Raw genomic sequence first — 13,381 nt, 5'->3', positions numbered from 1 at the left:
AATTGTTTCTCAAAAGATGAGCAAGCAAGTAAGCAATAATACATCTACAATAGAAAACCTATCTAGCACCTCAAAAAGTCACAATTTAACATTAAGACATTACACAGCATTTCTTTTTTCCTTGTACTTCTTACCACTGTGGAAATTGATGCTGAAAAACTATTCTCTTGAGAATTCCAAACCGACTTACTTGAATAGCTACAGCGCCATAAAATAGCCCCAAAAAGTCTTCCTGGATTTGAATAACTGAATACATAAATAATATTTGAATACATATAATTGAACAAGTATCACTGTTCGGTTCAAAAGTAAAGTAGCTCTTTCCTAACCTTTTCAGGCAACTGACCAAAGCTTGAAACATTCGCATTGAGTTTACCTTAGTACTGGTTTTTTAGACCAGTACGTTGAGGAGCCAACCAGGGAACAGGCTTTCCTAGTTTGGGTACTGTGCAATGAGAAGCGGCTAATTAATAATCTTGTTTTGCGGGGTCCTTTAGGGAAGAGTGACCATAACATGATAGAATTCTTCATTAAGATGGAAAGTGAACTAGTCCAATCCGAAACTAGGGTCCTAAATCTAAACAAAGAAAACTACGAAGGTACGAGGAGTGATAGATTGGCTATGATAGATTGGGAAGCTTCATTAAAAGGCATGATGGTGGAAAGGCAATGGCTAACATTTAAGGAGCGAATGCATGAATTGCAACAATTATACATTCCTTTCTGGTGCAAAAACACAAAAGGAAATGCGGCCCAACCATGGCTAACAAAACAAATTAAGGATAGTATCAGATCCAAAGAGGAGTCATATAAAGTTGCCAGAAAAGTAGCAAGCCTGAAGATTGGGAGCAGTTTAGAATTCAGCAAAAAAGGGCCAAGAGATTGATTAAGAGGGGAAAAAAATAGAGCATGAGAGTAAACTTGCAAGGAACATAAAAGTGGACTGTAAATGCTTCTACAAGTATGTAAAAAGAAAAAGATTAGTGAAGACAAATGTAGGTCCCTTACAGTCAGAAATGGGAGAATTTATAATGGGGAACAGGGAAATGGCAGAGCAATTAAACAAATACTTTGGTTCTGTCTTCACGGAAGAGGACACAAATAACTTCCCAGAAATGCTAGGAGACCAAGGGACCAGTGAGAAAGAGGAATTAAAGGAAATTAGTATTAGTAAAAAAAAAGTGCTGCAGAAATTATTGGGACTGAAAGCCGATAAATCCCCAGGGCCTGATAATCTGCATCCGAGAGTACTAAAAGAGGTAGTCATGGAAATAGTGGATGCATTAGTTGTCATCTTCCAAAATTCTAGATTATGGAACAGTTCCTGCAGATTGGAGGGTGGCAAATGTAACCCCACTATTTAAAAAAGGAGAGAGAAAACAAGGAACTACAAACCAGTTAGCCTAACATCAGTAGTAGGGAAAATGCTAGTCTATTATAAAGGATGTGATAACAGGACACTTAGAAAATATCAACGGGATTAGACAAAGTCAACATGGATTTATGAAAGGGAAATCATGTTTGACAAACCTACTGGAGTTTTTTGAGGTAGAATAGAAAAGGGAGAACCAGTGGATGTGGTTTATTTGGATTTTCAGAAGGCCTTTGATAAAGTCCCGCATAAAAGGTTAGTGTGCAAAATTAAAGCACATGGGATTGGTGATAATATACTGGCATGGATTGAAAATTGGTTAACAGACAAGAAACAGAGAGCAGGAATAAATGGGTCTTTTTCAGGGTGGCAGGCTGTGACTAGTGGGGTACCGCAGGGATCAGTGCTTGGGCCCCAGCTAGTCACAATATATATCAATGATTTGGATGAGGGAACCAAATGTAATATTTCCAAGTTTGCTGACAACACAAAACTAAGTGGGATCGTGAGTTGTAAGGAGGATGCAAAGAGGCTTCAAGGCGATTTAGACAAGTTGAGTGAGTGGGCAAACACATGGCAGATGCAGTATAATGTGGATCAATGTGAAATTATCCACTTGGAAGGAAAAACAGAAAGGCAGAGTATTATTTAAATGGTGATAGATCGGGGAATGTTGTTGTACAAAGGGACCCGAGTGTCCTTGTACACCACTGAAAGCAAACATGCAGGTGCAGCAAGCAGTTAAGGAAGGCAAATGGTATGTTGGCCTTCATTGCAAGAGGATTTGAGTATAGGAGCAAGGATGTCTTACTGCAGTTATACAGAGCCTTGGTGAGGTCATACCTGGAGTATTGTGTGCAGTTTTGGTCTCCTTACCTAAGAGAGGATATACTTGCCATAGAGGGAGTGCAGCAAAGGTTCATGAGACTGATTCTTGGGATGGCAGGACTGTCATATGAGGAGAGGTTGGGTCGACTCAACCTGTATTCACTTGAGTTTAGAAGAATGAGAGGGGATCTCATTGAAACATATAAAATTCTGACAGGGCTGGACAGACTGGATGCAGGGAGGATGTTTCCCCTGGCTGGAGGGTCCAGAACGAGGGGTCACAGTCTCAGGATACGGGGTAGGACATTTAGGACTGAGATGAGGAGAAATTTCTTCACTCAGAGGGTGGTGAACCTGTGGAATTCTCTACCATGGAAGGCTGTGGAGGCCAAGTCACTGAATATATTTAAGAAGGAGCTAGATAAATTTCTAGACACAAAAGGCATCAAGGGGTACGGGGAGAGAATGGAAATATGGTATCGAGATTGAGGATCAGCCATGATCATACTGATTGCGAAGTAGGCTTGAAGGGCCGAATGGCCTATTCCTGCTCTTATTTTCTATGTTTCTATGTCTATAAGAATCTGCCTGCACTGGCTTTTATTCCTCTTATATACTGTTACTGGATTTAAAAACAGCCACTAAACTAAAACTAGACCAACGGTACCATCTAAGGTAGTAGTAGAATTAAATAAAACACATAGGTCTTCCCAATCGCTCACTGTGTAAATGTACAATGTGATATGCTATTGAATCATTAAAAAAACAGTTCAATGTTCCCTGAATTGTGCTGAGTCAAATAGGCCAGTTTTGGGATATCAAAGCTGCAGAATCCTTGAGGAAAGGGGAAGACAGAAGAAAAAAAACTGACCCCTGCCTAAAAGGGTTGGGGGGGGGAAGAGGAGAAATTGATGTGAATGTCAAAGAAGAACAGAATTTGGCTTAGTTAGGAGGTAAAACAGTTGAACAGCTTGATAAATATTCACTCCTCAGATTCATGCCTGAAGAATAACTACTTGGACAAGGTATCAGAAGGCTGAATGCACCCATAGAATCATACCCCAGGAGGAAGGTGGGAAGAGGCATTCGGCTTACCGGTGAATTCATTATTTGATGCAGAGCAATCCCCATACTGAAACCATACATGAATAAAAAATGAGAATCAATTAGTAAAAGCCACTTCCTCCCTTCTGCACTGGGGAGGAGAGAGAGTACAGTCTGCGGTGGGTAGCTGGCCAGGTTTAATAAAAATGCAAAGACATATAATCTGGAACTTTATTTGATTACCTTTGGAGACTAGGGAGTATTTAAGCAGAGCTTTCAAGAGATTGCAAGGCAGGAGGTTAAAATGGTCATTCAATTATACAAGAATAATGAGTACTTACTCTTGGCTGCTTCCAAATCCCATATTCTTAGTGATCCAGACTGCGAGCCTGCAACAACCAACTCCTCAGAGTCTTTGAACTGAATACACTCAACTGGTGTGTTGTGGCCTGTAAGACTCTACACATAGTAAAATATATATATTTTTTAAATTGATGCTTCAATTAATTTGTTATGCTGTAGAAAATACAAGGCTAAATGCATGCACGCAAAGTACAAACAGGAATAAAAACAGATATAAAATTGAAACATTCTGACCCAGATTTTGCTGAAAAAATAACGGTGTGCGTTGTATTAATGCACAAACCAGGCAGCAACTTGTGGCAAGGAAGAGACACTCAGTGAATCGCAAACTGCCACAAGTGGGAGTTTGTGGACAGTGAGACTGTCCCGGATTGCCACATCTGCAGGAAATTTATCTGCCTTAAGACACTCCAGCTCAGGGTCCTTGAGCTGGAATGTGAGTTAGAGACACTCCGACATATAAGGAAGGAGGAGGAATTTTTGGATAGTTTTCTCCAGAGTACAGTCACACCTTGGAGGAAAACACAGGTACAGGAAGGAGTGTGACTATTAGTCAGCAGGGTAAGAAGAATCAAGGAGAGGTAGAGGAGGTCGTTCCACAGACACTGGTCTTATCCAACAGGTACAATGTACTTGTTATCTGAGAGGGTAAGGATGTAGGCTGTGGGGTGGACAGCTAGAATGCTAACCATGACACCATGGAGCAGGAGGCAGTCCGGGGTGGGGGGGCAGTGGAACAGAAAGGTTGTAGTCATAGGGGATTCGATAATCATGGGGATAGATAGCGTCCTCTGCAGTTGCGGCTAAGTCCAGGAGGGTGCGTTGAGCTACCTGGTGCAGGAGTAAAGGATATCTCTGAGCAACCGGAGAGGAACTTGGAAAGGGAGGGGGGGGGGGGAAGATCCAGTTGTCCAACAACATAGCAGGACCTTCTCCCTTTTCTTCCCTAAGAGAATATCAGAAGGTAGGAACTAAATTAAAAAACAGGAACCTCACAGGTGGCAATCTCAGGATTATTACCTGAGCCACATGCTAACTGGCATAGGGATAGACAGATCAGGAAGGTGAATGCGTGGCTGAAAGAGGGGTGTGGGAAGGAGGGGTTCCATTTCATGGGACACTGGCACTAGTACTGGGCAGGAAGGAGCTGTACCCCTGGGATGGGCTCCACCTAAACTGGAATGGTACCAGTGTCTTAGCAGAAAGTATACATAGGGCTGACGAAAGGATTTTAAACTAGTAAGATGTGAGGAGGGATCTGGCAAAAATAACATAAGTGTGAAGATAAAAGAAATAGGAGACGAGAGTAGATGTCAGACCAAAGTTAAGAATAAGGGTAGCATAAACGGTCAGGGTTCAAATACAGTTACAGAACAAGAATATAAAATGACTTAAAAATAAAGTGAGGGGAATAATTATTAAAAACAAATTAAATTGCCTGCACAGCATCTGAAACAAAATGGGGGAACTGGAGGCAATATGTCATAGGGATAACTGAAACATGACTACATAAAGAACAGGACTGGTAGTTAAATATTGCAGGATATAACATATTTAGAAAGGATAGGCTGGCAAGGGGGAGGGGGGGCTAGTTGTACTAATTAGACACAACATAATGGCAATAGAAAAAAAAGGGACATCAGTAATAAGAAACAGGAGCAAGAGTAGGCCATACGGCCCCTCAAGCCTGCTCCGCCATTCAATAAGATCAATTTTAAGATAGAAACCGAATCCATATGGATTGAGGCAAAGGATAAGAAGGGATCGATCACATTAATAGGGATATTCTACAGGCCACCTAATAGTCAAAGGGAAGTGGAGGAAGAAATATGTAGGCAAATCCATGAAATGAGTGAAAAAACATCAAATAATAATCATGGGAGATTTCAACTACCCCCAAATAAACTGGCAAGAGATAGGGAAAGGAGAAACGGGAATGGAGTTTTTACAGTGTGTACAGGAATCCTTTTGTACCCTGTGTGTGAGAAGCCCAACAAGAGAGGAATCACTAGTAATGGGAAATGAACCAGAGCAGGTATGAGATGATGATTTGGGGAACATCTAGGCAATAGCGAGCATAACATAATACATTAAAAATAATGATTGAGAAAGACATAAGTAAGACAAGGGCCAAAGTAATAGATTGGAAAAAAGCTAATTTTGAGCAGATGAGAACGGAACTAGGAAAGATAAACTGGAAAAAAAAAGTTGACAGACAAAGAGATAGAACAGCAGTGGGAAATATTTAAAACGGTGATTAAGAGAGTTCAGGAGAAATATATTCCTCTAATAAACAAGAACAAACTAGCCAATAATGAAACACCATGGATGAACAGAGAGATGGGTAAAATTGAAACTAAAGAAAAAGACATACACTAAGTACCTAGACAATAAAGAAGAGGATGACAAAAGGAATTTAAAAAGTTTAGGAAAGAAGTAAAACAAAATTAGGAAAGCAAAGAGAAACTACGAAATTAAATTATCAAGGAATGTAAAAGTAATAGTAAAATATTCTACGGGCACATCAATAACAAAAGAAAAATCAGGATAAGGATAGGGCCACTAAGGGCTGCACAACATAAATTCACAGGTAATGACAGTGAAATGGCAGAAATATTGAATAATTACTTAGCCTCAGTATTTACCAGGGAGACTAACAAGATGGGCATGACATTAGAAGAGATGATCGAAAAAGATATAAAGACATTTAAGATAGAGGTGGGGGGGGGGGGGGGGGGGGGAAGTGCTGTAGTCTCGATGAGAGCTACTGGCCAATTTGAGCCGCTCTGCCGATAGTTGCATGAAAACGGCATCTCACCCTTAACCTCCCCATGGTTTTCATGAAGTTGCTGCATTTGCACATTAATTAACCATTAAATTTGCCACAGAAAGTTAAGTCTAGTAATTAACAGCGTAAGTACCCTTTTAACAATGTAATAATTGTTAATGACTGCGGCCCAACCTCTCTGGCCCAGAAAGTGAACAATTAAAAGTATGGAGTCTCATTCCTTCAGGTTGCGAATTATTTTGAGATTTTAAAAATATCATATTTTACATTTTAATTGTTTGTTTCTTACTTTTCCTTTCTGTCTCTTTTTTCTCTCTCTTAATCCAATCTTTCTTTCCCTGATTTAACATTGAATTCACCCTCCTTCTTAGTCCTTGCTCTGTTTATTTTCCAATTCTTTAATCTCATTGGCTAAGGAGATATCTTGTTTGTTTTGTTGTTCACTAAGCTCCCAGATACCCTGTTGCCCCCGCCGTTATCAGCTCATACTTCCAGCAGCTTTGTGGGCAAAAAATGTTAAAACCTAAACGTGCACAAACACGTCTAACTTATAGGGTAAGCCGCGAGATGTCCCTCTCCAGCAAAATCCGGGCCGGGGTAAAAGCACTCTATTCTGAGTGAGAGGGGCATAGTTTAAATCTCAACTGCATCGGGCATTTAAACTCAGTTTGTGAGTTTAACCAGGTTTAACAAGGTTACCAAACTGATCACTACTGTTCTTGGCACCAGGTAGATAACTGTCAGCAAGCGTGGTATCGAAAATCATATTCCATGGAACCTCCCAACATATCCACTCCTATTTGGTGGTGTAAATATTTGCTAGCAGGCCCGGTTAATGATACATCGGTTTACAAGCTGACTTGTTTTAACAGTTGCTCATTCAAATCCTTAGAATCCCATGGCCACATTCCACAAAGAACTACCCTGTTTAGTGAGTGGTTGGAGCACAAACACCCCTGTAAAGATTCCCAACTTTATCTAGTCACCCAATCTTTGCTGTTAAATCTGTCAATCTCGTGATTATGCACATCCTTTTCCGTAAAATTAGGATGACGTTTATCCCAGAATTCAATGATTTAAGTTAAGGGCTGTCTTTTGCTAGTAGAATCATAAAAACAAGGTTGCTGGAAGCTGAGAAGCCGTCATGCAAAATTCATTTTCAACGCAAATTGAGACAAAAATAAGTTATATTAAAAAAGATTGGGACGTGTCCAATTTGGGTACTCAGGAACCTTCAAGAACTCATAGGTTACATGTAGCACAGGTTAGATGCAGAGTACAAGCTCTCTTTAATACAGCAATGTAACCACAATCTCAGGGGCATTCTCAATGGTACAGTAGAAATATTTTCAAATCCTAGCCAGCTATCTTCATGGCCTGAGATATTGTGCAATTTTCATCCTAATTTGAGGGCCGGGTTGTGCTCGTAGACCCCAAGCTCAATTCACAGACCCTTACAGTTGGAGAAAGGGTAATACACTCTGCTTCAGTGGCCATCAACTTACCATAATACAGTTGGGTTTGCTGACTGACCACAAGTTGACCCGACAGTCCTCTCCACCAGTGGCCAATAGTCTGCCCGAGTTCTTCCCCAGCACCAGACAGGTTACATTTCCGGCATGAGCAACAAACTCCTCTGTAAGGGAGATGCAAAAGGAAGAGAATCTAGGTAGCACATTCAAAACTTATTTATGCAGCACCTTTAACATTGAAGAAAAAGGCCCAAGGTGTTTCAAAGAAGCAGAAAGAAAAACAGATGCTAAGCCAAAGACGATAAGTTTATGAGGGGTGGCCAAAATGCAAAAGGTTTGTATTTCACAAGCTTGTCATTCATATAGTTATCCTTTCGTAATTTTTTTAAAAATTAAACTGCTCAACCACAGATGCTCTCAAATCTAAACATGTCAAATGTCCTTATAGCTAACCCTTATAACATCATCCACCACTAATCCCAGCACAAGCTACACTTAATACAAAGGAACTCAAACCTCAGTAAGATCTTCCCTTATGGCAGACAGAGGTATGTCTCCCAGACTCTACCATTTTGATATCTCTCCTTCCCTTTGCCATTCATTTTTTTTCTATCCCACTCCTCACGCCCTTTCATTTGTTCTTTTCTTGCTCTCTGCTTTCCTCTTTTCCATTGTTTTACTTTCTCTCCCATGTTTACCTCCATCTCCATAACTGGGCATCCATGAGGCGGTGTGGGTATTCAGCAGAATTGTATTCCACTACAATAAGCAAACTCATGGCCCTGTATATACCTCACTCCTCCATCACCATCAAGCGAGGTGACCAACCCTAGTTCAATTTGGAGTGTAGAATAGCATGCCAGGAGCAGCACCAGGCGCTCCTGAAAATGAGGTACTAATCTGGTGAAGCTACAACACAGGACCACATGCTAAACTGTGGAAGCAGCATGTGGCAGACACAGCTTTCTGATCTCACAACCAACAAGGAAAGTTAAAGCTCTGCAGTCCTGACACATCCAGTCGCGAGTGGTGGTGGTATTAAGCAACTAATGGGGGGGGGGGGGGGGGGAAAAAGAGAGGAGGTGGAGACTCCATGAACATCCCCATCCTCAATGATGGGAAAATTCAGCACGATCACAAAAGGCAAGGCTGAAGCATTCCAACCATATTCATCCAGAAGTGCCGAATGGGTGATCCTTCTTGGCCTCCTCCTCGGCCTCATCACTGATGCAAGTCTTCAGCCAATTCTATTCTCTGCCTCTCCAATTTCATTCTTTTCCTTCCCTTCCCCCAGTTTGTGTTTCTGTCTCTCTCTCTCCCCTTCCCCCAGTTTGTGTTTCTCTCTCGCTCCTTCCCTTCCCCCAGTTTGTGTTTCTCTCTCGCTCCTTCCCTTCCCCCAGTTTGTGTTTCTCTCTTTTTATTACTTCATGGGACGTGGGTGTCGCTGGCGAGGCCGGCATTTATTGCCCATCCCTATTGCCCTTGAGAAGGTGGTGGTGAGCCGCCTTCTTGAACTGCTGCTGTCCGTGTGGTGAAGGTTCTCCCACAGTGCTGTTAGGAAGGGAGTTCCAGGATTTTGATCCAGCGACCATGAAGGTACGGCAATATATTTCCAAGTCGGGATGGTGTGTGACTTGGAGGGGAACGTGCAGGTGGTGTTGTTCCCATGTGCCTGCTGCTCTTGTCCTTCTAGGTGGTAGAGATCGCGGGTTTGGGAGGTGCCGTCGAAGAAGCCTTGGGCGAATTGCTGCAGTGCATCCTGTGGATGGTACACACTGCAGCCACTGTGCGCCGGTAGTGAAGGGAGTGAATGTTTAGGGTGGTGGATGGGGTGCCAATCAAGCAGGCTGCTTTGTCCTGGATGGTGTCGAGCTTCTAAAGTGTTGTTGGAGCTGCACTCATCCAGGCAAGTGGAGAGTATTCCATCACACTCCTGACTTGTGCCTTGTAGATGGTGGAAAGGCTTTGGGGAGTCAGGAGTGAGTCACTCGCTGCGGAATACCCAGCCTCTAACCTGCTCTTGTAGCCACAGTATTTATATGGCTGGTCCAGTTAAGTTTCTGGTCAATGGTGACCCCCAGGATGTTGATGGTGGGGGATTCGGCGATGGTAATGCATTTGAATGTCACGGGGAGGTGGTTAGACTCTCTCTTCTTGGAGATGGTCATTGCCTGGCACTTGTCTGGTGCAAATGTTACTTGCCACTTATGAGCCCAAGCCTGGATGTTGTCCAGGTCTTGCTGCACGCGGGCTCGGACTGCTTCATTATTTGAGGGGTTGCGAATGGAGCTGAACACCGTGCAATCATCAGCGAACATCCCCATTTCTGACCATATGATGGAGGGAAGGTCATTGGTGAAGCAGCTGAAGATGGTTGGGCCTAGGACACTGTCCTGAGGAACTCCTGCAGCAATGCCCTGGGGCTGAGATGATTGGCCTCAAAACAACCACTACCATCTTCCTTTGTGCTAGGTATGACTCCAGCCACTGAAGAGTTTTCCCCGATTCCCATTTACTTTAATTTTACTAGGGCTCCTTAGTGCCACACTCGGTCAAATGCTGCCTTGATGTCAAGGGCAGTCACTCTCACCTCACCTCTGGAATTCAGCTCTTTTGTCCATGTTTGGACCAAGGATGTAATGAGGTCTGGAGCCGAGCGGTCCTGGCGGAACCCAAACCGAGCATCGGTGAGCAGGTTATTGGTGAGTAAGTGCCGCTTGATAGCACTGTTGATGACAACTTCCATCACTTTGCTGATGATTGAGAGTAGACTGATGGGGCGGTAATTGGCCGGATTGGATTTGTCTTGCTTTTTGTGGACAGGACATACCTGGGCAATTTTCCACATTGTCGGGTAGATGCCAGTGTTGTAGCTATACTGGAAAAGCTTGGCTAGAGGCGCAGCTAGTTCTGGAGCACAAGTCTTCACCACTACAGCCGAGATGTTGTTAGGGCCCATAGCCTTTGCTGTATCCAGAACACTCAGCTGTTTCTTGATATCACGTGGAGTGAATTGAATTGGCTGAAGACTAGCTTCTGTGATGGTGGGGATATCGGGAGGAGGCAGAGATGGATCATCCAGTCGGCACTTCTGGCTGAAGATGGTTGCAAACGCTTCAGCCTTGTCTTTTGCACTCACGTGCTGGACTCCGCCATCATTGAGGATGGGGATGTTTGCAGAGCCTCCTCCTCCCGTTAGTTGTTTAATTCTCCACCACCATTCACGACTGGATGTGGCAGGACTGCAGAGATTTGATCTGATCCGTTGGTTGTGGAATCACTTAGCTCTATCTATAGCATGTTGCTTCTGCTGTTTAGCATGTATGTAGTCCTGAGTTGTAGCTTCACCAGGTTGGCACCTCATTTTTAGGTACGCCTGGTGTTGCTCCTGGCATGCTCTTCTACACTCCTCATTGAACTGGGTTGATCCCCTGGCTTGTTGGTAATGGTAGAGTGAGGAATATGCCAGGCCATGAGGTTACAGATTGTGCTGGAATTCAATTATACTGCTGCTGATGGCCCACAGCGCCTCATGGATGCCCAGTTTTGAGCTGCTAGATCTGTTCTGAATCTATTCTATTTAGCACGGTGGTAGTGCCACACAACACGTTGGATGGTGTCCTCAGTCCAAAGACGGGACTTCATCTCCACAAGGTCTGTGCGGTGGTCACTCCTACCGATACTGTCGTGGACAGATGCATTTGCGACAGGTAGATTGGTGAGGACTACGTCAACTAAGTTTTTCCCTCACCACCTGCCGCAGGCCCAGTCTGGCAGCTATGTCCTTCAGGACTCAGCCAGCTTGGTCAGTAGTGGTGCTACTGAGCCATTGATGGACATTGAAGTCCCTCACCCAGAGTACATTCTGTGCCCGTGCTGCCCTCAGTGCTTCCTCCAAGTGACGTTCAACATGGAGGAGGACTGATTCATCAGCTGAGGGAGGGCGGTAGGTGGTAATCAGCAGGAGGTTTCCTTGCCCATGTTTGATCTGATGCCATGAGATTTCATGGGGTCCAGAGTCAATGTTGAGGACTCCCAGGGCCACTCCCTCCTGACTGTATATCACTGTACCACCACCTCTGGTGGGTCAGGACATACCCAGGGATGGTGATGGAAGAGTTTGGGATATTGGCTGAAAGGTCTGCTTCTTCCCTTCCACCGGTTTGTCTCTCTCTCTCTCTCCCCTTCCCCTATTTGTTTGTGTTTCACTCTCTCTCGCCCCTTCCCCTAGTTTGCGCTTCTTTCTCTCTTTCCCTTCCCCTAGTTAGTGTTTCTCTCTCCCTCCCCTTCCCCCAGTTTGTCTCTCTCTCTCTCTCTCTCTCCCCCCATTTGTTTGTGTTTCTCTCTCTCTCCCTCCCCTTCCCCCAGTTTGTCTCTCTCTCCCCCCCCCCATTTGTTTGTGTTTCTCTCTCCCTCCCCTTCCCCCAGTTTGTCTCTCTCTCTCCTCTCCCCCCCATTTGTTTGTGTTTCTCTCTCCCTCCCCTTCCCCCAGTTTGTCTCTCTCTCTCCTCTCCCCCCCATTTGTTTGTGTTTCTCTCTCCCTCCCCTTCCCCCAGTTTGTCTCTCTCTCTCTCCCCCCCCCCCATTTGTTTGTGTTTCTCTCTCCCTCCCCTTCCCCCAGTTTGTCTCTCTCTCTCCTCTCCCCCCCATTTGTTTGTGTTTCTCTCTCCCTCACTCTCGCCCCTTCCCCCATTTTGCGCTTTTCTCTCTCTCTCTCTCTCCCCTTTCCCCACTTTATTTTTCCCTCTCTGTGTAATCAGCACTCACGGAGTTTCCAGGTGATTTTCGTGGGCCCCGAAGCCGCCATCCTCACAACCGGTAAGGAAGCGGTGTGTTCCGAATAACCTGCCCAGCTCACGGTAAGGACGGTTGCCCGGGTTACAACGCTAGGCCCAAATTCTGCGCCGCTCAACCGCTTTTTCGCCCATTTCTGCCACTGCGCATGCGCACGCAACCGCTATCAGACGGCATGCTGGGAACTGAATCGCTGCGCATGCCCGGCACTCCCCGCCGCAGCGCGCATGCGCATTCTCGGGGAGGCCCACGAACCGCCTCTGTCAGCGCCTTGCTGATTGGCTGCGTTGTCCCAAACCAGCCGAACCAGAATATCATATTAACACACGTCCGTTCCACCGCGTTGTCGCCCTGATAGATTTATTTTTGTTGTATTCTAATTATTATTGAATGTGAAGCTAACTTGCTATTCATGTACGATTAAATAAAGCGTGGTTTATGATAGTTTACGTCCTCAAGGTAACAAGGCAGCCAATAGGATTCGTCGTTACGGAAAACGCCCCTCTTGAACAGCGACGAGAATGCGCATGTGCGGCCCTGGCAGGCTGAGTCCCAGCGTCAGAAGCGGCGGGAGGTTCGAGCTCCCGACACCTGGATTTGTTTCACATCCACATTATGGAGGTTGGGTCCCCTGGAGTTGAGTATCTTTGATCTTGAGTTCCCAGAATCAGGATTCCAGCGACAGGCCGTAGAAGAAGGGAAACTGAGAGTTGGGAAGAG

The 13,381-nt window shown here is 44.5% G+C and overlaps 1 protein-coding gene across 3 annotated transcripts in view; it reads right to left on the bottom strand.

Annotated features, from left to right (window-relative positions):
• Nucleotides 1-12,848, bottom strand: part of katnb1 (katanin p80 (WD repeat containing) subunit B 1) — a 71,818-nt gene extending 58,970 nt beyond the window's left edge. For 2 of the 3 annotated variants that reach the window (XM_067997699.1, XM_067997700.1), the window contains exons 1-3: nucleotides 12,635-12,846; nucleotides 7,901-8,031; nucleotides 3,586-3,703 (exon numbers count right to left, since the gene is read on the bottom strand). In XM_067997699.1, coding sequence (XP_067853800.1) covers nucleotides 3,586-3,703; nucleotides 7,901-8,031; nucleotides 12,635-12,674 — 289 coding nt within the window. In that variant the 5' untranslated portion in view covers nucleotides 12,675-12,846. Of the gene's footprint in view, nucleotides 1-3,585; nucleotides 3,704-7,900; nucleotides 8,032-12,634 lie in introns of all 3 variants that reach the window. The other variant, XM_067997701.1, reaches the window with a different exon arrangement.
• Nucleotides 12,849-13,381: the final 533 nt, after the last annotated feature.

This window comes from Heptranchias perlo, chromosome 16, assembly GCF_035084215.1.
Source record: "Heptranchias perlo isolate sHepPer1 chromosome 16, sHepPer1.hap1, whole genome shotgun sequence".
NCBI classification, from domain to species: Eukaryota; Metazoa; Chordata; class Chondrichthyes; order Hexanchiformes; family Hexanchidae; genus Heptranchias; species Heptranchias perlo.
This window is presented reverse-complemented; position numbering and strand designations above follow the sequence as displayed.